This window comes from Neofelis nebulosa, chromosome 9 (genome assembly GCF_028018385.1).
Source record: "Neofelis nebulosa isolate mNeoNeb1 chromosome 9, mNeoNeb1.pri, whole genome shotgun sequence".
Taxonomy (NCBI): Eukaryota; Metazoa; Chordata; class Mammalia; order Carnivora; family Felidae; genus Neofelis; species Neofelis nebulosa.
The window spans coordinates 82,566,390-82,591,024 of record NC_080790.1 but is presented as its reverse complement, the minus strand read 5'-3'; the positions used below and the strand labels follow the sequence as shown (position 1 = coordinate 82,591,024).

The following is a 24,635-nucleotide window of genomic DNA, read 5'->3' as shown; positions in this document are numbered from 1 at the left end:
CCACGCATCACGGGCATGTGTGCGCAATGTTTAAGTCAACTACAAGATATATGCCAAAAATATCTACGTGAGGGGAAAAAAGGGATAAACTAAAAGATTTACAACAGAAGTAAATACATTTTAGAATATCTATACAAAAAAACACTCTATAGCCATATAAAATACAACTGTTTATAAAGAAATGTTTAATGACACAGAGAGAGCAAGTACCTGATTTGGTCAAACCAGAATGAACACTGTATAACTTCAGGACAGTGGTTACAGGGGCAGCTGAAAGGGGAAGCGAGGCTAACTGCAGGTACAAAAGTGTATCTAACACCTGTTAAAACTAATCAGTACATGGGTGTCATTATTCTGTAATCATTCTCTCATTATTGTCTGTATGTTTGAAATGTTGTATAACCATTTAAATGCAGATTTTCCCCCCTTTATGAGTGTATTTTAAGTGTGTGTATGCTTAAAAGATTAGAAATTAAAAATTGAAGTCATAGTATCTCTGGATGATTTTACATTTTATTTCTCCTACTTGCTTTTCTACAGTAGTGTTTTTCCACAATGCACATATATTACATAATTTATACTAAAAAAAACCTCTTTCTAAAAAGAAGCTTATAGTAAGTGTTAACGGATGTAAAGAAAAACCATAATATGGTACTTGTGCCATCATGGCAGAGCACAGTCCCTTCTGCATGCAAGAGTCCTATGGGTGGAAGCAGACACAAACCTCCAAGCCAGGGAAGCCACATTAAACCCAACGAGCAACGGGGCAGAGAGGGTGGTTGTGTGGGAGAGGTCAACTAGAGAGCGCATGCCCCTGTGCTTTTCAAGACTGCTCTTTAGAGGAGCCCTACAGGTTCAGTGTGTACACGTGGGTCACATCTTTCTATTACCTTACTATGAGACCATGCTACGATTGTACCTCATTTAGCCATTACTTCAAAAAATGAGCTAACAGAAGTTTTGTGCTGGGAAGTAATCCTGCTTTATTAAATGAACACTTACCAGATATTGTCACCAAGACATTCAAGCCTTCAAGGACATCCATTTGCTGAAATCGTCTTCTGTTGATCAGAGGATATACCTTCCCTTGGCCACTTCTGTCCAGCAGCATCAGGCCACTCTCTGTACCCACTAACAAATTCACTCCTGTTTTAAGAACACAGAAAGACCTGAATTTTATGCCGTGCTTGGCAAACAGTCTGGTTGTATGGAAAGGATAACACCAGCTATCTGGAAAAGAGTGGTTTTTAAACTCATCCACAAAAAGAAATGCTTGGAATAGCCAGAGGTTAAAGTAACCAAATGGCAACAAATCACAGAGGAGTGAGGGTGAAATACTTACCTAAATCTAAAAAAAAGATATGAGAGAGATGTCTGTTTTCATGATCCCTTCATACTTCCTTTATTGTCTTTATTTTGATTGCCAAACTTCTGGCATGAGATATAGCTACCTCAAATCCTTACCAATTTATGACTCACCTTGCCATTTTCTTAAAGACCATTCTCCATCATCATCAAGAAAGCAACAATATTTCTTAGGAATATTAAAATACTGTGACCTCCCCATGGGACCAATCCTGGCTTCTCTATTTGCTACCATGGTCTTCCCCTGCTCCAGCTCCATTCAGCTCCAGCTCTTGGTTTTCTCTGTGCCCCCCCACCCCTTTTTTAAACCGTCTCTGCTTCTTAAAACACAAAAGACATCTCCTTTGCTTTCTGAAGGAGCACGTCAGAACCATCAACTCCTAATTTCATACTCTACCTGCTTTTCCACACCTGCTGTAAATTTCTACTGAAACCAACTTCTCAACTTTTGCCATTTCTGTAACAGCACCACCACCCGTTCCACACATCTAGCTAAACTGACCACCAGAACCAGAGAAAACCTTCTTTTCCCTTTCCTCTGCTCTCACCTTACATCAGGCTTTGGCCTCCTTGTAAACGATGGATAGTGACTTTAACTCAGGCTGTTATAACATCCTGCCTCTACTTGCTCATGGCAGCAGCCCAAACAATCCTCATCTTCCGACAATATTCATTAGGTCCTACTACATCTTCAAAACTACACACCCTATAGGGCAGGGTACAAAAGCCTCAACTTGGCATTCAAAACTCTCTGTACCTTGAGTCAACTTACTTCTCCCTATCACTCACTTATTTCCTTAAATGCCTTCGTTCCTTGGTCTATAACCCTCCTTGTCTAAACCAACTTTGTAACATGTAGCACAGATCACTTTATATTCCTAAGCAGTTAGGCACATACATGTTTGCACTGATTCCCTCAACTGGGTAATAAACTCACTGAGACAAGGAATAAAGTATTTGTGCTTTTAAAAAATTGCCCAATCAATATTTACTGGTAGATGGAATGATAGGGAAGAATACCATGTATTTTCCTGAACCACACAATTCACGCGTCCAATTACACAGGAACACACACAGACATACACACATACCCTATTTCCAGAAAACTTCAAGTGAACAACTGTGAAGGCAACAAGTAAACACGCTCCCAACCCTCTCTCAGCTCTGTCCCTGTTCCATTGAGCAAGTAAAACCCAAGACTTGGAGGGACAGTATCTATATCCAAGCAATCCTTGTGAGGAAACTGGACACACTTTTTGGGGTCTAGGGGGAAGCTGGGAACCTGGAATTTACATATGTAGTAACTATCACTGCCATTCAAATGCAAAAAACTTCAACTAACAGAGTGCAAGGCTCACAAGGACAACAGTTACAAATGTGCTGAAACACTGTAGGCTCTAAACTAATAAAACACTATCCCTGGAGTCCTCAAAAAATGTAAAATGTGTAAAAAGGTCCTCACGAATTCTAGACATCTACAGTTTCTGATAATAGCGTGACCTGAGGAAAGCCCCCCATTAAAAACCTATTAGGCATATGATACAGGTTTCCATCTTGACCTTACAGAAACTGTGGTACGTTTCACAAGAGCATCCCTGTATGTGCTGTCCCACATATGCTTCCACCAAATCACAGGTGCTTTCCATCTACTATTACTGTAATGAGAGCTTGTTAGAACCTGACATACTATGAAATAGCTTCAGAAAATGTGAAGGAAGAAAAACCTGAGTATTCACTACCCATTAAGAGTAACCATTAAAAGTAAACAAAACTCTCAAAGTATGGTCATTTGAAGAGCTTAAGTAAAAGGCTTATGAATGCACATGACTTCGTCTGTCACTTATAATTAAGATTTTTAGAATGTGCCATCCAGACCAGTCTTGTCCAACAGAACTTATCTTGATGTCAATGTGTTAGCCACACGTGGCTACTGAGCACTTGAAACATGGCTGGTGCAACTGAGGAACTGAAGTTTCTATTAAATTTAAATAGCCACATGAAATATCAGCTATGGCTGATACTACCATTTTATTCATCAGGTAACACGGTGGCTTTGAATTAGGGTTCACAGCCTTACACTTTATAAGGCTTACAAGCCATCATGTTTTTCCATGAAAAAGTTTTTTAATAGAAAGATGACACACATCAGATAATTACTTAATGCTAAGAAAAAAAACACTGTCCAATTTAAAAACACACTTATCATCACCGCAAGAAAAATTAATGCTTATGTAATGCTCCATTCATTTTCATACAATTTCACTTTTGAGGTTCACCATTTTGTGGTGACCATCTCCCTATCAATGCAGAACTATATTTGGACATTATCCTTAGTGTTTTCCCTCCACATATCTAGGTGAGATATCAAGTAGCTGAAAGACCCATGTCAAAAGTCTGGTAATAACTACTGAAATATAAGATTTTGAAACCTATTATTTGTGGTTTCCAAAAACAAATAGCATCCAAACATCAATCAAGATTTTACAGTAAGAAATAATAAAGGAATAAAAGACAAACTGAAAAAGTCTTTTCATAAACATAAAAAATACAGATACTTTGGTACTTACACTCTACCTCATAATTCTCCATTATGTATTTCCAAGAACTATGTCATTCTGTAAAGTACTGAGTGTTAGTACTCAGAGGAATATTGAGTCACTGGAAAATAACCACCCTGGAAATTATGGGACGATGAAAAAAATCAAGTTGCAGGCTGCAATAACCTTTTATAAATATCCTTTTTAAACCTTTCAACTGTTAGGTATAATTAAACTTTAAATATTAATTGCTCAAAGGCAAGCTGTATTAGGAACTGCGACTGTATTCATAGAAATCTGGTTTAAGATGGGGAAAAATGGCTATTAACTCTATAATGTGTGATTTAAAGTTTCCTTTAAGGGCTAGTATCCAAAATCTATAAAAAGCTCACCAAACTCCACACCCGAAAAACAAACAACCCAGTGAAGAAATGGGCAGAAAACATGAATAGACACTTCTCTAAAGAAGACATCCGGATGGCCAACAGGCATATGAAAAGATGCTCAACGTCGCTCCTCATCAGGGAAATACAAATCAAAACCACACTCAGATATCACTTCACGCCAGTCAGAGTGGCCAAAATGAACAAATCAGGAGACTATAGATACTGACGAGGATGTGGAGAAACGGGAACCCTCTTGCACTGTCGGTGGGAATGCAAATTGGTGCAGCCACTCTGGAAAACAGTGTGGAGGTTCCTCAAAAAATTAAAAATAGACCTACCCTATGACCCAGCAATAGCACTGCTAGGAATTTACCCAAGGGATACAGGAGTACTGATACATAGGGGCACTTGTACCCCAATGTTTATAGCAGCACTCTCAACAATAGCCAAATTATGGAAAGAGCCTAAATGCCCATCAACTGATGAATGGATAAAGAAATTGTGGTTTACATACACAATGGAGTACTACGTGGCAATGAGAGAGAATTAAATATGGCCCTTTGTAGCAACATGGATGGAACTGGAGAGTGTGATGCTAAGTGAAATAAGCCATACAGAGAAAGACAGATACCATATGTTTTCACTCTTATGTGGATCCTGAGAAACTTAACAGAAACCCATGGGGGAGGGGAAGGAAAAAAAAAAAAGGAGGTTAGAGTGGGAGAGAGCCAAAGCGTAAGAGACTCTTAAAAACTGAGAACAAACTGAGGGTTGATGGGGGGTGGGAGGGAGGGGAGGGTGGGGGATGGGTATTGAGGAGGGCACCTTTTGGGATGAGCACTGGGTGTTGTATGGAAACCAATTTGACAATAAATTTCATATATTGAAAAAAAATAAAAAAATAAAAATAAATAAAGTTTCCTTTAAATTCTATGATGATATTACAGGCAATGCTCTGTAATAAACTGCAGATAGTTTACTGTTAAGAGTGGGAACAGGGGCACTTGGCTGGTTCAGTCAGTAGACACGTGACTCTTGATGTTGGGGTTGTAGGTTTCGAGCCCTGCATTAGGTGTACAGATAACTTAAAATTTAAAAAAAAAAGAAAGAAAGAAAAAGGAAAATAAAAGAGAAAAGAAAAGAGAAAAGAAAAGAAAAAAAAAAGCTGGAACAATCATGTTCAAAATGTGTGTTAAAATAATCCTGGCTGTGAATGGGAAAACCGTCTTATTACAAAAATATAATAAATAGGTAGCATCTTACAAAGCAGAAGTCAATTATATAAGATGATTAAAAAAGAATGCTTGAAGCTAGCATTTTCTTTTTAAAAGTTTTGTTTTTAAGTTTATTTGTTTTGAGACAGAGCAAGCAAGGAGGGACAAAGACAGGAGAGAATCCCAAGCATGTCCATGCTGTCAGCACAGAGCTCAACACAGGGCTCCATCCCACGAACTGTGAGATCATGACCTAAGCCAAAACCAAGAGTAGGGTGCTTAACTGACTAAAACACCCAGGTGCCCTGAGGCTAGCATTTTCTAAGAGGGCACACAAAAAGCCTGTCTAACCTATCTAACACTGGTCAGCTGACTTTCAATGCATCAATGTCACCATTTCAAACTAATACTCTAGAGTCCTCTGAATTTTCTCCCCTTGTCAGGCTACCACTCTCAAAGTACATGTCTTAACTTTTCTGTGTCTTAAGTCTTTAAAAAGCTTATTTTTAAATTTAACTTAAAAGGCTTGTTTTTTTAACTTACTTTTTAGCTTAGCAGGCAGTTTAAGGAAACCCATCACTGATGTGCCCCGAGCCAAGGAGCAACTCAAATACATGGATTTATAGAAATGCATTTCAACTTTAAGTCATCTTGCCTATCACTCCTTTCCACATACTGATAAAATGGAAAGTTCTACCACATTTTTAAAAACACAAGCTCGGGATACTCTCTTATTCTCTGAGGTATTAAGGAAGTTCATTAGAAGGAGGATTTTCATTAAATCAGCTAATGGCACAGAACAGAGTCCAGCACTTTGTAGGACATTAGCGTAAAATCAGTGTAAGAGTGTTACCAAGTGCAAACGTTCCAGATAAAAATTATTTCACCAATTTCCAAAGAATTAACTTACTTAACACTATTTCTACACTAAATATAATGTATCAATTTTGATGATATACACACCCCCACAAAAGGCCTTTAAAAAGAAAGGACATGATGGAACTCCATTCCATGATGTGATCACAACTGGCATTCACCCAGCAACACTAACAGTGCCATGCGGTGACAATGCTGTGCCAGCTGCTTTCACATGATCCTAGTAATCCCCCTCCAAGAGCCTACTGTTACCTTTACCTACAAGGTCAATACAGAAAAGGCCTTCTGATATAGGAGACTTAAGATACTCAGTGATGACAAGGACACAAACCCAGAATTCAAAAAGTGAAAGAGAAAGCAGGTGTGTCTACAAAGGGGAAAGGACTCTCCTAAACCCCTCGGGAGAAGACCGAGTAGGAGCTGGTGAAAGGGGCAGGAGAGCAGTCAATGGACAGACGTGCTGCGCATTCAACCAAAACGGATCGCATGTCTTCTGTCTACTTACATTTGTAATGTCAAGGGAAGGAGACACTGTTCTGATTAGAAACAGGGTCCCTACTGAAAATAGATTTTGGGGTTCAGGCAGGAGAAGAACAAAAACACAGCATGGGACTAGAAGACAAGTTCTAAGACAGGTTCTGTCTGTGGGAGCAAGGAAGGTGATGACAGAGAGGCCAGGTTCGGAACATGAGAGGGTGTAGTCCTGTGCAAGGCAGACTTAGTCTCTTGTGGCGTCTTAGGTTGTGAATATGCTACACCAATACTGCAGACAGGCAACGGAGAAAGTCAGTACAACAGTCTGCTTCTGCAGACTCCGGCCAGTAAAAAACTGCTTTTAAAAACTTCATTTCCATGTGAGGCCCAAGTCATGAAGGGCAAGGAAAAACATCAAACTGCAGTCCAACAAATTTCTTCATTCTCCCTATAAATAAGGACCAACAATGTCTTTCTCATCTTTCTAGTTTTTTCTTTACGTGAAGAGACAGGAGGTTAGCCATTGACTGAAACAAGTGCATGAACATACACATGCCTGCATGATTCTTTAGGAAAAGGTTACAAGGGTGGGCATCGCAGAAGTCTTCCCACCAGGGGCACCTGGGTGGCTCAGAAGGTTGAGCGTCTGACTCTTGATATTAGCTCAGGTTATGATCTCATGGTTGTGAGATCAAGGCCTGCCATCAAGCTCCATGCTCTGCCTGGGATTCTGTCTCCCCCTGCCCCTCTCTCAAAATAAATACATTAATAAACATTAAAAAAAAAAAAGTTTTCCAACTTATCTGTTAACAACCCTTTAAAAACTCCCCAAACTATCCAAAATAGTACTTCTCTAAAAGACCAGTCCACCCTTCAGAATTTAAAAAAAAAAAAAAAAGGATAGAGAGTCATAGTAGCAGTACAATACCTACCCCATAAGGCAGCACACAGAATCTCGGAGTTAAATCTCTTCTTATATTTACGAATCTCTGGGGTGTCACTCTGTGGCCTAGTGTTGGTGGGATTCACATTGACCACTGAGCCCTTCCGGGTAGGATCTTGCCTTATGGCTTCTGGTCTCATTCCATCACAGGAAAATCCCACTAGAACACAATACACTTTAAATTATTTTCTGTACACACAAACAATGCGCTTGCCTCCCTCCCCTGCTACACCTCAGTAAATATTCACATGTTGTAACGGACCCTTTGTCAAGAAAAAGAAATCTGTAAGAAATGTATATGGGAAAAGGAAACTGACTATGCAGCTCACTGCAAATAAGGCAATGCAAGCGGGATGGGTGTTTCTGTATCCGAGGTCTGTGCCTGCAAACAACCACCATGCCATGCCTCAGCCATCAGAAAGACCAATACAAAGTGACCAAGTCCTGTTTGTCAGCTGCTTTCTTGTTGCTCCTTTACTTACCCACAGAAGTCACTGTTGTCCCACTAGATGGAGAAATCTGTAGTAATCTGGGGTCTATAAAAGGTGTAAAGGAGGAGGAAGATTTGTGTTTCTGGAGTGTGCTACTAGCGGACTGAGTCTGCAATGTAAATTTCAATTTTATTAATACAAATGACATTAAAAAGATGAACATACAACATTTCAATCCATTTCTACACTGCATGATTTCCCACTAGGAAGGCCTATCCCTCCTGCATCGTTCCCCCCAAATGCTCTCAGGGGTGCCTCTGCATGTGCACAACACAGCCCGACAATAGGCTGTTCGACCTGGAACCACCAAAAAGCTACATCTCTCTTCAGAAGTACTGTTCATCTAACACAGGAATGCTGTGAGCTACCAACAAAATCTACACTTCATGCTCCAAGTTGTTGTTGTTTTTTTTTTTTAATAAATAATGATAATAAAAACTCCTAAAGGACAGGCTTGAAATGTCTATCTCAATTCATCAATTTCTGACATTATTCTTCTGCCCAAAAAAAGCCAATTAATATATGTTGGAATATTGGCAAATCTTTGCTTTGTATTATTTATTTTAAAGTGAGCCTCTTGCCAGAAAGCTACAGAAGCTTTGGCTACCACCGTTTTAGGTGCATCATCAGTAAACCCATATCGAACAGGGGCTCATTAGTGAAAGGTGCAAACAACAAGATATGGCACATACTTTTGCTCTTTTAGGAACGCTAGTGTTTTGGTTAATAGTGTAACTTAAGACAAAAAAAAAAAATAACAAAACACAAAGAAAGTGAAACAAATTGTTAAGTGGAAATGTAATGACAATTAAAAACAAAACAAACGGAAAAATAAACTTGCCAGTTTAGTGAGTTAAGGGTTATAGTAAATATTGGACATTAGAGCAAAATGGAGCAAAGTTTAAATATAAATATAAGGAGAAATGTGAGTGTAGGTGGGATATATCGCTGGAGAAAAAAGAACTCTTCTGATCAAGTGCTTTAGTCCTGAAACCTTTCGCCCTCCACAGGCAGCTGAGAGCCACTATGTCCTAGAGCCCAAGACTGCCTAGGCTCCCAGGCTCTCTCCTCCCATTTCACACAGCTGTCTGCTGGCAAGCTTCCCACCCCATCCTGTGATCAATGGCCAATCCATCCGATGGCCAATCTGATGCAAGCCCACCTTGGAAGCAGTTGACTTGCCCCTGCTCCTCAGGGGGAGAGGATTATTCTGATTCTTTCTAACAAGGGAACCAAAATAGAAGCAGGTAGAGACAGGCTGGCAGTTAAATGTTTACATTAACAAGATTGGCTGAAACTACATGCCACTTTCAACCTCCTTTCGACCATTAGACAAATGCATTTAAACCAAACCTCCCAAGAAATCAAACCACTTGTTTAATTTAGTACAGGGTGCTCAAGGTGGACTATGTCACTGCACCTGGGGCATAATCTTGTTCCAAAGAGCAAAGCACCACCCAACTAGCACCCAGACTGAGCACCACAGCCAAGCCTTCAAACGAGCACACCAGATTTCCCATTCAAAAATTTAAATTAAAGCATGCTCAGACCTTTGCTCTTCTTAACATCCTAATTTTCTACATTTCCCTAAAAATCATTTGGCCTTTTCTTAAACTCTGAATGAAGGTGGATTTCAAGGAAAGACATCCTTTTAACAGGGTTGGTGAAAACGAATCAGTAACCAATCAACGATCTACCCCCCCATCAAAAACAAAAAGCAACTCAGCCCTGTTTGAAGGAGATTCCTGTACAGGATAACAAGTGTGTCCAGATAAGGCCAAGTCTGCTTAACCAAATTTTTCTATATTTTACTTATCAGATAAAAAGAATGAAAAAGGCAGATTCCACAAACGGCTACAAGAATTTCATGCCAAATACATATGGATCTGAGAACACAGCAATCATTTTATTTAGACTTTTAAAAAATAAACTGAATAAAGAAAGCCATGCAACTACACTCATCTAGAGAAAAGTAAACAGTGAACTGGCAAGTTGGAGGGACATTGATCTAGGGTTAAGGGATTTGTATGCAGATCTGAAACATGTTACTTGGGGTTGGGGAGAAGGGTAGGTGACAGAAGAAAGCAGGGGGAAGGGAGGGGTGAGGGGTGTGGGAAAGGTCTCCTCTGCAAACTAGCTACTAGGCAGTGCTGGGCAAACCCTATGAAAGCAGCCAGCTGTGGTGCGAGACATACCTCATTAGTAGTGAGCTTGTCCTGGGGTGTCTGTGGGGACATGGTGGGTGTCGGCTGGCTGGAGGATGGGGAGGAAGAGGTGGAGGAAGTGGAGGAGGAATGGCTTTGCTGTAAGAGATCTGGCAAGAGGTGAATGCGACCGGCAAAGCCATTGCTCTCATGATGGCTGGAGCGCTTTTGGTCAACTGTACTCTGTAGAAAAAACAGGCACACTCGTCTCGCTCAAGCGCTGCTGAAATTCCCTATGACCCTACTGATAACTGACTTAATGGTGCTGTGTGACTTTTCAAACTGTTAAATTATCAAGGAAAGACCGGAGGAAACTGGCCAAAATTGTTCACACTTCCTTGCCGAATGCCTACATTGAGCCAACAGAATTCAAAGTACCTCGTCTGGTGGCCACAGGACTTGCGCGGTGACGGCTTAATTGGTTTATCTGCCACACTAGCTGTTGTTACCAAAACCACTAGCCTTTTTAGTTTCTTTAAAAATCTATCTAAAGCCCTAGAGAGTACCCTGTCGCTTCTCTGAATCCTGGTCTTTTCCACCTTCTTCCCACTTTCCATCCGAATGCATTGCCATTGCATGAAACACACTCAGGAAAAGTCCAAAACACTAGAAAGGCGCCTGTTCTATGTCATGGGAAGCGCATCACTTCTCTGTCTTCTAAGCTAAGAAATGAACAGACAGTTGTAAAACTGAGTAATCCGACACATTTAATATTCAACAAGTGAGGAAACTAACGTTTTGGAACACACAAGCGAGACCTCCCAACCCTTTTGCTCCACGAGGCCCTCCTGTGACTGAGGAGGCTCATCCGCTCTTCAACTGCTCCTGCCAAAGGGCTGCTCCTGCTGAGCACTGTGGATGCCCAGAGCTGGGAGCTCTCTGCAGAACCTTTGCGGCTGCCCCGCTACAGACCGGGGTCTGCCTCCTCGCCCTGCAAGCTTGCTGAAGGACTCCATGTGGCTTTTCTACTGCTCAGACACAGACTGTGAGAATCGGCGTGGTGCTTGAATGAGGGCTGCCGCAAAACATGCAGAGGAGCAGCAATGTGGGGTGGAAGACCGCTAGCTACCTTCTTGGCATGCAGCACATACCTGCCTCCCTAGCCCCCGATACTCTACCCTCTGGGTCTTGTTAACATGAAAACAGATGATGATGTAGAAACAGCATGAGTGAGTCAATGAGCAAGTGGGTTAATGACTACAGGAGAAGCTCTGCCTCTAACAACAAAGAGAAGACACAGGTACCTGGCGGACGATTAGAGTGCCCTCCTTGGATGGAGTCATGGCTGGTTCACTTTCTACATCATCATGGACAATCATGGTTTTCACGGATTCTGTTTCACCATTGCTCAAATTCAGAGATGACCTATTGGAACAAAATTCAGAAGTGAAGGGCCATAATAATCCCATGAGCAGAAAACATCCTGTTTAAGATTTTTCATCTTCCCAGAGTGCTTGGGTGGCTCAGTCGGTTAAGAGTCCGACTCTTAGTTTCGGCTCAGGTCATGATCTCACAGTGTGAGTTTGAGCCCCGAATCGGGCTCCATGCTGACAGGGCAGAGCCTGCTTGGGATTCTCTCTCTCCCTCTCTCTCTGCCCCTCCCCTGCTCACTCTCTCTGTTTCTCTCTCAAAAACAAATAAATAAAACTTTAAAAAAAACAAAAAAAACCCAACAACAACAAAAAAAGATTTTCCACCTTCCCAAAGGCGTACGATGAGGTCAGGCTACAGATATAGTTTCCTTAAGGAAAATAAATGCTTAGCTTTTCCCTTTCAACAAAGACCTTTCTGCCAGTATTGTCTGTTTTTAAGCAAAAAATTTAGGATGAATTCTTATGGTTAACGTGGTTCAATCAAACTGAAACTTCCCTTCTGTCATTTCCTCAAATTAAAAAAATAAAATAAAACAAAATACACGTCGGGGTCTTGGGGAGAGGCACACACGTGCCCGCGTGCCCAAGTGCGCGCGCGCGCGCACACACACACACACACACACACACACACACACACAGAAGAGGGAAAAACATGAAGGCTGTCTGCTGTTGAATCCAGGAGAACTAAATGTTAAATGGCCATAGAATCAGGATAGGTTTAGAAAAAACTGGTTCCAAATGGAAAGAAAGCTCAGTGGAGACATTCTCAGCCTCTCTAAAATACACCAAGGACTGACGCTGCTCTGGTGTCCTCTGGTCCAGAGGTGGGTTCCTCGGCTCCTTCTTGTTCTACATCATCATCTTCTTCATCTGTTGTCCCTGACTCTTCACTGGATGAGGAGTAGTCTGTCACTTTGTGTGGCGGTCGCACATCTTCCACTGCTCGAAGTTCTTTGGCCAGTGCAGTCAAATCCTAATGCACAGGACAAAAAGGAGTAAGGCAAAGGGGCACACGCAGGGGGCAGTGGGAAGAAAACAGCAAATTATGAGACATTCTTCATTTTAACTACTGATAAGATAGCCACAGTATCAGTTTTGTAAAACTATTTTGTATTTACCAGTATAATTAATAAGAAGGTGAGCTCTTCAAGCTTTCGATAGAAAAGAAGCTAAAGATGTTGCACACAGTTCAAATCTCACAACAATAAAAAACAATCTGCTTACAATAAGGTAATAGTGTTTTTTAAAAACCCTAATGTAAAATACTAGATCAACAAATGTGTGAAGGCAAATCCCTGGATTTCTGCCCATATAACAAAGTCTTCTCTCGAGAAAACTATCCAGAAAGCAAGATTTTAGTTAAAAAGGGCTGATTGGGAGTTTTTATTTGGTGAACTCATTATTTTTAACTCTTTTATTTTTAACAATTTCAAAGCTAAGAAAAGTGAGTATGTTATTCATGTCTCACTTCACAGAGTGTTAACAATTCGCCACATTCCTAAGAGGGTCCATGACACAGAAAGTGAGAAAGTACAGGCAGTGTGTGCTGCTGTCGGCAGGAGGTGAGGCACACTTCCCTGGTGCCACCTTACCCACACTTCCCTGCAACGCTGCCAACAAATACGAACATCAGACAGAACTGAAATCCACGTTCAAAGATATCATTCTTAAGGAGCTTCGCTTCCCTTTACTCTTCCATACTGAGATATTTTAATACTCAATTATCCAAATATAATTTTTAAGTGTAATTATTATTTATACTCTACATTTTCATATAAAAGTCTGAGGTTTCTACTTGGGAATTACATTTGGAAGTAATGACTTTTTTTAAAAGCAGGCTATGTAGTCACTTTTCCTTTTTCTTTTTAGTGTTCCAACTGAGTTTCCTTCTCCACAGGTAAGAAGATCTTGTTCTTTTTTGAGCTTAAGCCTCTGAAATAACAGTGTATTGGACCCTGGGTCTTACTATTTCATAATTACAACTGTAGCTTTTTAAGAAGTTATTTTTAGAAGCTGTATTTAACAATAAATGTATGCAGTAAATTCTGTGTTAAAAAGATAAAGCAGAAGTCTGGGACTTTTGAATTCTAGAAAAGAACAAAAAGGGAAGTTGAGGGCGGAAAGGAAATGTGGATGGATTATAAGCTAAAATGAAGAGGCAGTTGGAATGTTGTTCTGCTGCAGAATCTTTCAGAGACGGGGCTTACCACTTCACCCTTCAGTGCAGTAGCAGTTTCAGTGAGCCGGAGAAGCCATCAGTGATGAAGAATGCACAGCACAAGGAAGCACGGGAGAGAGGGGAGTGAGGGGAAGTACAGAAATCAATTCAAGCAAGAAATCAAAATTCCAAAAGGCTTAAAACCCCCAATGGGCACAGTTACATGGTCAGTTAATGCAACAAGGATTAAAGACCAAGTATGAGGAAGTCAAAACTGTCATTTCTGGTACCAAAAGGCAGAATTTAAATAATAGGTGAATTGAAGAAAGAAGTTAATGTAAAAAAATTTAGTCTAAAAGCCAGTTTTGGGGCATCTAGGTGGCTGAGTTGTTTAAGCATCAGACATTTTCAGACAACACTTTCAGATTTCAGTTCAGGTCATGATCCCACGGTCGTGGGATTGAGCCCCACATAGGGCTCTGCACTGAACGTGGTACCTGCTTGAGATTCTCTCTCTCTCTGCCACTCCCGCTCAAAATAAATTTAAAAAAAAATTTTTTTAAAGCCACTTTGTAAATGCCCAACTTATTAAGAATACATAAAGGTTAACGCTGAGCAAAGAGGTAAAAATAAAAAGGCTTTTCTTTCTTTTGTACTTTTTGAAAAAAAATTACTATAGTGGTGGGGTATGAGTGTGCACAAATGTGTGAGGACACGGCACTCTTTCTAAGTCCTGAAATCTGTAAGAGGGCCCCATGAAAAAGACTGTAAGCTTCTCAACCACATATTTTTAAGAGATCTCACTCAAGCTTGGAATAAGTAAAACTGATTTTGTAGAATTCTTACAGCAGGCTTGAGAGGTCTAAAAACTTCCTTCTTATCTTCAGATTTTTTCACTGCATTTTCGAGGCGTTGAGATGGAGAGCCTTCAGATTTGGATGACGCTGTGAAATTCAAGAGCAGAAATGGATAAACATAGAGAAGTGCATCACATAAAGCTGACCCAGCCCACCCAGCCTCTGCCTCTCTCCCCTCCTTCTCCCTCCCACTCCTGCTAACCCCACTCAAGGCTTCACACTCAGACCTGACTCTGCTTAGCATGTATTCGTAACACCTTGTTACATTATGTCAATGACATACTGGAGGGAACTTTCACTAACTTAATATTTTGACAGTTAAAATAACCAATAATGATGACAGAGTGGATGGGAGCCTACATTCTAAGAAGTGGGTTCAAATCCCAGCTCAGACATTTAGCTAATCATCTTGGACAAGTTTATCAATCTCACTAAATTGCAGTTGCTTTAATCTGTAAAATGGAGACACAATACATTCTCTCTCTCTCTCTCTCTCTCTCTCTCTCTCTCTCTCTCTCTCTCTCTCTCTCTCGGTCATTTTAAGGATTAAGTGAGATTATGCATATAAAGTGCTCACAGTGAGAGGCATGTGTAAGCTCTCAAAAGTGAACTCTTTATTATTAAAATTATGGTAGCATTAGCAACCTGTACTGAAACATTGCTTTGTGGTATGCAGCTGTGGAAAAACCATAGGCCTTTTTACATGACTAAAAAGAACCTCCAATACACTATCATAGCCCAATACTGTTAATGAGGGAAGGGAAAAACAAAGGCATCCTACATCTCACTCTGAAGCGCTCCCCAGAGCCGCTCTGAGACCCAGGGTGGGACCCAGGCTGGGATCCTGAGTTGCTGGACCCCGAGGAGCTGCCACTGCCGGGCCTGGGCACCAGCTTCTCCACTCTCTCCCACAGCAGCCTGGGCTCAATACTGCTGTTAGAAAAGAAAAGAGAAAAGCTAATGCATTATGCCAAGATCAAGTTATAAACATATGCGTGATGTGTCCATCGATGTCTTTGAAATCTAGGTGAGAAAAAAATGGCAACATTTAACATTAAAACAGCATTTAACATTAAATTCACCAAAAGTTAATTAGGTTATTCATGGATTTTTATCTCCCAGATCCTTTTTTAAATTCAAGTATAGTTCACACACGTCACATTGGTTTTGGGTATACAAAGTGTCCCAGATAATCTCGTATCAAAAATGTTAAATGACAGGCTACCATTAGCAGACCCTACATCTTCATCACAACTGACAGGAAATGCTACTGTTCAGTCTAAAAGCGTTACTATTTCTGTCACAGCTACAAACTCAGTTTCTTATTATAAAAAATTCTACTTATGTAATCACACACAAAATTATACTATTCTCACTGTCCATCAGTGCCTTCAAGGGCCAACACTTATGCAGCATACTCCCTTGCATGGGCTGTGTTAGAAACATGACAGAAAGCACAGGTTGTGATGTACCCTGGCCACAGATGCAATCAGAGCACAAGTTTGCTAGGTTACAGTTAATACAGAGACTCAGTCACAGGAGAATCCCACAGTCTACCCTGATCATTTAAGGACTAAGAAGGCTCTCTGCAGCTTCTGGCCTGTCTTCCATCTTAGCACTTCAAGTTCTAAAAGGCTAGATGTGCACAAGGCTAACTTCAGAGGTTTGGCGGTGATCAAGTACAAAATAGTCAACATAGTGCCCTTTCCTTCTCCTAGGACGGCACTGGCCAATGGAAATCACAGAGAGGATGAAAACACTCTGTAGCTGAGTAGTATAACATGGTAGTATAACATGCACGTGGCTCCTGAGCATGTGAAATGGGACTAGCACAGCTAAGGAAAATAACTTTTAATTATATTGAATTTTAATGAAGTTAAATTCAAATTTAGATAGCTGTTTGGCTATTTTAAGTAACAGAACAGCTCTACAACCTGAAAATATTATTTGGTTAACTCACTAGTTTATTACAGACTGCAAGTCAACCCCGCACTTTCTTTCGTTTGTGATTTCCATACCACTCCCAAGGCATTAGGACATCCTTTAGAGGATAAACTCCCTCAGGTTACAACTGTCTCAGACTCTCCCCTGCCTTCCCTTCCACTTGCCCTTACACAGACAGGGAGTTTTCATTTTAAAACTGCCAAACATACCACTGGATTCAGACTCTTTTTTCACTATAGACCAGTTTGCTATTATTCATGATAATGGATTTCCTGGCAGTTTTTCTTTTACAAACTGATGATTTCTTTACCCCAGATGGTTCCATGTTTATGAGCATTTTTATGAAAACAAGTATGATGGAATATTCTGTGCAGTAAACCTATTCTTAAGCTTCCCTCTTCTCTTACCTGGTGGAGTTTCTTTGACCTGCTTGGCTATTTTGCTGTCCACTGCCTTGCAGTGGGGAATCCCGACGCGACAGAACAGGAGAACGAGATGTTGTCCTCACAGGAACCTTGGGGTAGAAAAATATAGCAATTAAATTATTGAAAATGAGAAGAAAAAAATATTTCCCTACCAAAACATATTTTTACAACAGTCTGAATTATGTGAGCCTTACTATCACTACCCCTCTCCCTGATCCTTCTATGCCCTCCACTGATTCAATATGATAGAGAAAATTTAAGTCAAAGGCATCAAAGGAGCCAGGACAAACAGCCTTTCTACACTTCCGTAACATTTAAATGATGTTTGTACTGAAGCTTAGTGGCAGGGGACATACAAAGCATTTTGCTGAGATCATGTGAGAATCAGAAAAATAAGCTCAAAGAAACCAAACAATGGTCTACAAACGGATCAGTAGGAAATGAAGACTGGTAGGAAGCAAGAAAATATTCAGAGGAAGCAAATTCCAAGTGGAGGGAAAAATTAACGAAATGAAAAAGTGCCTTTCATTTAACTTCACCACTAACTACCAAAAACAAAACAAAAAATTGAAAAACAAAAATCCCTCAATTTAAAAAGAACAAAATCATTTTTTTGGAAATGTTTATGTTAAATTTTTCTTAAAAGACCTTTTCTGAAAATTTTGATAATCATTAATGTTGCAAAACAATTTATAGCTTTTGTATAAATGTGTAAGACAGCTGCTAAAATATACTTTGATTCTTTTTGTTCTAGAAGTATATTCTTTATAGACTTACTCATGTATTATTCTGTTACTCTGTGTTTAAGTATAGCACTAACAACAACCATAAAAAGCTAACTGGCCACTGGCTGAATATAACTGCCTAACTATGGAACTTTCCCCACTGTAAAAAGTTCCTTTGAAGTTTCATCGCCCCTTCATTCTGGTGAAGCCATCATACCCTTAATTAAAATAAATATATTTTTTTAAATAACAAAATGGAAAAAAGAAGCACACATCTGTCTTTCTGCTTCTTACCCTTGGAGGCACCTCGTCACTGTCTGATCTAGACCAAGCCTTTTGGGTGGGGTCAGGTACCTCCGACTTAGAGTCAGAACTCTGACTTAGCACCTCACTGCGGGAAGGTGGACATGGGTCCTGAGAGCGAAGATGGTGGTGTGCAAATTTGGGAGGAGAAGGGTCACTGAAGGAATGGGATCGCGAGACAGGGGAAACATTGTTCTTGAGAGATGCCAGGTGGGACCACTGTACCTTACAAGAAAACAAAACACAAAACATTCAATGCGTTCTGCATAAAACGCTTTTCTGGTCAATACCAAATCCAAAACAAGAAGTAGGGGAAGGCAAACTGGGGCAATACAGTACTCGGTAAGCCAAGCAGTGGAACAGTTATACTTCTAAGGAACGAAGCAGTCTGGGGAACACAATATATAGAAAAAAGCAAATTTACATTTATAAAGAAAACTCTTTTAATATCCAGGCTAACATTACAGATAGCAGTAAACACAAAGATTAAGGAAACAAAACAAAATCACACAAAAAAACCCTCACAGAGTCCTAATCCTAAAAGGGAGGACAACATGCTACATGCACATCCACGTCAAAGCAGAGAGTGGACAGGCAGAGAGAGGGAGAAAAGAAAAACCACAAGACAGACACTGCCATACATGCAGACCTATCTATCCATCCTCACATCACCTGGTCTCGTAAAATTTCAGACCAAATAACCACAGAACACATTTAATGAGCAAAGACAAACCCCTATGTGTTGGCAGATTACAGCAATACAACTTAAAAACAGCCAACTTTTCAAATACACCGATTTTATTTCTTTCTTCTCTCAAGTCATAAAACACTCATGCTTTAGAGATTGCTATCCATGTTCATAGTAGTTACAAAAAAAGGAATTTTGGTTTCTTTAGGAATATTCAATACTATCATTCCCTCTGCTGCTGCTACTGGAGTATGCCTTCTACTTGACAATTGAAAAAAATGTTAACAACAACTTGTCACCTGAGTTAATCTGGTTGCTTTTAAATTGGGAAAATAATCTCTGAAATAATCTGTATTTTATTATATTAGATTGCAATTTATATAATTCCAGCTATGCTATCTATTATATCAACGCACTTAATGAGAACTAAAAATACCAAATCACAATTGGCTCAACCTTTCTACATGCAAGATTCAGAATAAGTCCCATAGGAGAGGGACAAATTCCACTTACTGGCATAATCCCAGACCGCTTAAATGTTTAAAATTTTCAGGTGGAAAAATGTGAAACAAAGCATTATCTACAACTATAATAAAAATTGGGTTTAAAAATAGAATCCTATGTGAACAGTCTCCTCAAAGAATTTTTTCATAAGCATAGGTTTCAGTCCAAAGCAACTTTAGGTAAAAAGAAGAAAAGGGAGGCTATAATCATTAATATAAAAGTAGCCTACATAATTCAGGAACTATTTTCTAAATTGTTAGTGGCCAAATAGATAAAAATTTTCTATTTGTTGTAAGTTTAACTTTCAGAATAAAAAGTTTAGTCCTAGACTCTTCATCCAAATGTTGTTAAACAAACCTACTGTACTAGTAGTCCCTCTTCCCTTCCCTCTCCCCCCTTTAACCTGTACTGTTTTCTTCACAATCTGGCTTGTGGCTCAGCTCTTCTGTGAATCAACACACTGCTGACTGCATGTAAATTCCTCCCTGTCCCCTAACACCCCCCAACCCCACAAACACATGCTTTGCTTATTAGGTCTGGTCCTTCTTCTTTTTTCTTTTCTTCTTCTTCTTTTTTTTTTTTAAACAACTCCTCCATACTGGGATTATTTATTGTAAAGCATGTTCAAATCCTCCTTTGGATTTTTTTTTTTTTCTGAACACCACAGCTACTTCAATCACAAGAATATGAACTTTTGTCCCCGAACACATGCAAGCATCCGTGACAAGTCAACTCAGGCTTCAAGGTGCCAAATGTCTAAATGTTACTTATTTTCAGTAAGAGAATAGGAATCTGTATTTTAAGGACCTCTCAGATCTTTGATATGGATAATCCCTGCTATTAACTGTTTTCTCTGGACAGGACAGAGGGTTCTCTTTTAACCACATAGCACTCAGCCCAGGGGTTCTCCCTCACCTAGACAAGGCAGAATGCTGTGGTCAACCTAATGAAAGGACCTTTCCCCTGGCCTACTTCAGGGAAATGCATACTGAACCTACTAGATCATATCTTCTTTTGGATCTTGAACCTTTTGAGAATCTAATGAAAGGCCCTTTTCTCCCAGAAAAAATATGTACATTTGGACAAACCAAGAAATTCTATATGTAATTTCAACTGGGCTGTCACTGGATTTCCAAAAGCCCACTCATGCAACTGGCCAGAAACCAAGGATCAAAGGTTAAGAAAAGGTTCTGGTTCTCCCTCTATGTACTTTCTAAAAACAAACCTGAAAAATTTTTGAATTAGAGAAAGGAGGCATTTGTTTATGAGCATCTGAGTTAGGAAAGACAAAAAGACTAAAAGAAGAAATCACTGAATCTAGATATCCTTAATGAGTATAATAAAAATCTTTTTAAAAAATCCTTCTTTTCTCTATCAACTAAGGGGATATCACCTGTAAGTTAATTTAGAATCACTCCTGTGAATCTCTTTTTTTCCTAATGTGGTAACAAACCAATCTGTGAATGTTACAAGCAGGCCCATGGCTTAGTGAACTACCGTGTGAGTCACCTCAGCCCACAGCCACCGGGCTGTTGCTACCTGTGGCTCAGCTGGTCTCTGCAGGGCAGGATGCACAGACTCGGAGTTGCCATTGGAAAAAGACTCTGATCTGGAAGGCACTGGTGGCTCCAATACTCTGCCTGTCTGCTTAGACTGGGCTTCAGGGGAGCTGTGGTTAGTTTTCCTAAATCTATCTTCCACCTGCATCAGAGAATTAGAAGACATAACTCAGTGTTAGTAGGGAAAAGCAGAGATCCCAAAGAAAGCTTGAGTGGAAGGGCCCTAGAGAGAAATTTTCTCTTTTCTCTAACTACAAGGAAAGAGAGGAGGCAAATATAATAGGGCTAAAATTCAATTTGAGATAAAGAAATATGAAGATAAAAATTAAGCCTTTAAAATCTCCTGGCAAGAATTCTAAGATTGTACATGACGATAAAAAACTAGAAAAAAAAATGAACGTCACAACTAACTACACCAAAAGATTAAGATTAGAAGATTATCATCAGGAATTCAAAACACATTTCATCGTACCCAAAACAAAGGCATTCTAGGATACGGAGAACACTTGTTCCTAGAATCTACTCTCTGTGAGGGTGAGACGTGGTGGAAGGGTGCCACCTACAGGCCAGGTTTCAACACACTGCAGAAGTCAACCAGCTTCCAGGATTCCTAGTATTCCAAAAGTTACCGCTTAGCCACATCCTCACCAGGAGGCTATGGGTGGCCCAACTGCACCAATTTCATTAACAAATCACAATCAGTGATTTGTTAAAAAAGGCAGTATAATTGGGCTATAGGCACTGTTCATTTTCATGGTGGTTTTGGAAAAATAGTTAACCAGGCCACCATCCCCTTATGCACATTTTAAGAATGATTTTGCCATATAATCTTCCCTCTGTTTAGTGCTCACTTCACCCAAGAGTTGTTTACAGAGGCACTCTGGTCGTCTCTGGAGAAAACACCAAGCAGATAAGGGACCGCAGGCAAATGTCCTTTCACTTGTCTGAACCACATTTTCTTGGCTAGAAAACCAAAAGACTGGCTCTGATCTGCTCTCTGTGTCCCTGTCTAGGCTTACTATTACACAGCTCCTAAGAGTCATTCTATAACTTCCCAGGGAATGAGCAACACCGGATCAATATTTAAGCAACAAAGGAAAGAAAATACCTCTCGGGTTCTGTCAGTGGGCTCATAGTGGGGCTTAGGCTCTGGAGCGTGATAGCTTGGCTTGCTCCTTTCCTGCTGCGGTGGCTGCTGCTGCTGCGGGTGCGGCCTCCTGTGGTCATGCTGTAGAGACAGGAGATATGCTTGTTCTTGTTGCAACTGCCTCTGGAGCCTCTCTGCCTGCCGGTGCTCCTCCATCTCCCGCCATCGGCACTCCTTGGAGAGGGAGAGGAGAACACTAAATCTATGGGCCACCGCACAACTCGCCTCTTCTCTGGATTCATTCTCAACTTTTCACAAAGACCATGCCTTCCCCCCAACCTTTTTTTAATCACAGAGCAAAATGACTGGGATTTTAAATAGCGTATTACCTGCGGAAAAATATGACAGCTTGTTGCTAACCATAATATCACTGGACAGAGAGAGAATTCAATTAAAAGTTGGTTTTGGTGGTTTCAAAAGTTAGTGTACTAGGCAAAAATCCTATGGCATGTGCTTTGAACTTTCAGCCTTTGGCATTCTAGTTTGTTCACTGAATGCCAAGTTCTGTTCAAACCCTTGCTATCTACCAAAGAGAACGGTTAACTCTTCAACAGGAAATAAGTAAATAGAAGCCACCTCGAAATGTGCCCAAAGCAGCATGACCACAGAGGACATCTCCATTTGAGCCTGTCAGCCCACAACGCTAACCAAAATGGTCTGGTAATCACCACGGCTATGCCTAAAGCTCAGGGGAGGGATAGAGAAATGAGCCCTAATGCTACGGAACAAGACAGATACAGGGCGTTACCAGTAACATGGCCTGCTCCTGGAGCAGCTGCTGCTGAAGGATTTCCAAGTGCCGCTGCTCCTCTTCTAGCTGTCGCCTGATATACTCCTGTCACACAGAAATTACCCAGCAATCAATTTATCCCAAAGGAAAGCATCAGAACCACCTGAATGGAGCACCAAGAACCATTTGCCCCAATGGTCTTCAGTGGTAATTCACTTAGTGATGGATATATTATGAAACATATAGTGAAAGATTGTCCCCAAGATCTTGAAATTGGTCAATGAAGATCTAAAGAGTCTAATAAATGATGATATACACTCTACTGATATACACCAAAGTATCTGATAGTTCTTCTGTAAGAACGCAGCTGTTAAATACAATTGCAGGATTTCAAAGAACCAGGATATTCCTCTTAAGGATGGTAGACCAGAGAAATCAAGTTTAATTAGATAAGAAACCAGAGGGTTCTCATTGCCCTAGAGGGTTCCGATGAATCATTTAAAACAAGCATGGATTGCCAATTTTTAAAACCCCAAACCAAAACCCGTTTTAATATTAAAACAGAACAAACATGATTTGTGTTTTCTCTGATGACACAGAAGGTACCTGGAATGACTATATTCTGAAAGCCATGATGTGTGAACACCAGACTCAGGTGGTTTCTCACAAATGAATAGGCCCAGGCTCTTCAAGAAGAGACTGAGAGTGTGTGTGTGTGTGTGTGTGTGTGTGTGTTTGTGGGGAGGGGGCGGAGAACTTATTTTCAAGGGGAAGAGAATGACAAGCCTCTGGATCAATGAAAACAGGTACATACCCAAAACATGTAAAGAGGAGAAATCCAACCTTGAAGTTGCATGCATATTTAATAGACTAGGAAATCAAGAGACGTTTGGAAATCTCAGACCTTTAGAAAACCCTCAACCTTCCATTTTCTCAGTATCCTCATTTGAGAAATGAGTATCAAGAATATTCTTGGGGCACGTGGATGACTCAGTTGGTTAAACGTCTGACTTCAGCTCAGATCATAATCTCGTGGTTCGGGAGTTCGAGCCCCGCGTCGGACTCTGGGCTAACAGCTCAGAGCCTGGAGCCTGCTTCAGATTCAGTCTCCCTCTCTCTCCCTGCTCCTCCCTCGCACTCTGTCTCTCTCTCTCTCTCAAAATGAAACAAACACTTAAAAAAATTGGGGCGCCTGGGTGGCTCAGTTGGTTAAGCGGCCGACTTCGGCTCAGGTCATGATCCCACGATCCGTGAGTTCGAGCCCCGCGTCGGGCTCTGTGCTGACAGCCCAGAGCCTGGAGCCTGTTTCAGATTCTGTGTCTCCCTCTCTCTGACCCTCCCCCGTTCATGCTCTGTCTCTCTCTGTCTCAAAAATAAATAAACGTTAAAAAAAATTTTTTTTAATAAAAAAAAAAAACATTCTCTTGCAACTCTCAAGATTTTTTGTAAGGCTCAAATAGGACACAGATATTAAACAACTCTGAAATACAAACAAAAGAAGTTTCCTTCCTTTTCAAGAAGGAAAAAAGCTAACTGTTCCAGAAAGGGAGTAGACTAAGAGATCTAAGAAGAGAAGTTTTATTCTGAAATTCAGATTACGTCTTTGCAGTGTCTAATGCTGACCATCCACTCGTACCATGGCACACATTTTAAAATAAAAATCGCTATACATCTGAGCTGGACAGAAGTTTTAGTTAACCAATAATTCTGGTTTAGAGAATGCAGGATAACA

General features: G+C 40.4%; 1 protein-coding gene across 50 annotated transcripts in view; it reads right to left on the bottom strand.

Moving 5' to 3' along the window:
• Positions 1 to 24,635, bottom strand: part of MAP4K4 (mitogen-activated protein kinase kinase kinase kinase 4) — a 191,200-nt gene that overhangs the window by 14,652 nt on the left and 151,913 nt on the right. For 2 of the 50 annotated variants that reach the window (XM_058684474.1, XM_058684476.1), the window contains exons 14-26: positions 22,922 to 23,008; positions 22,135 to 22,347; positions 21,007 to 21,168; positions 18,267 to 18,500; positions 17,230 to 17,336; positions 15,660 to 15,811; positions 14,868 to 14,965; positions 12,661 to 12,836; positions 11,735 to 11,855; positions 10,482 to 10,673; positions 8,278 to 8,395; positions 7,785 to 7,955; positions 1,003 to 1,146 (exon numbers count right to left, since the gene is read on the bottom strand). In XM_058684474.1, coding sequence (XP_058540457.1) covers positions 1,003 to 1,146; positions 7,785 to 7,955; positions 8,278 to 8,395; positions 10,482 to 10,673; positions 11,735 to 11,855; positions 12,661 to 12,836; positions 14,868 to 14,965; positions 15,660 to 15,811; positions 17,230 to 17,336; positions 18,267 to 18,500; positions 21,007 to 21,168; positions 22,135 to 22,347; positions 22,922 to 23,008 — 1,975 coding nt within the window. The remainder of the gene's footprint in view (positions 1 to 1,002; positions 1,147 to 7,784; positions 7,956 to 8,277; positions 8,396 to 10,481; positions 10,674 to 11,734; positions 11,856 to 12,660; positions 12,837 to 14,867; positions 14,966 to 15,659; positions 15,812 to 17,229; positions 17,337 to 18,266; positions 18,501 to 21,006; positions 21,169 to 22,134; positions 22,348 to 22,921; positions 23,009 to 24,635) is intronic. The other 48 variants (XM_058684479.1, XM_058684509.1, XM_058684478.1 and 45 more) reach the window with 32 other exon arrangements.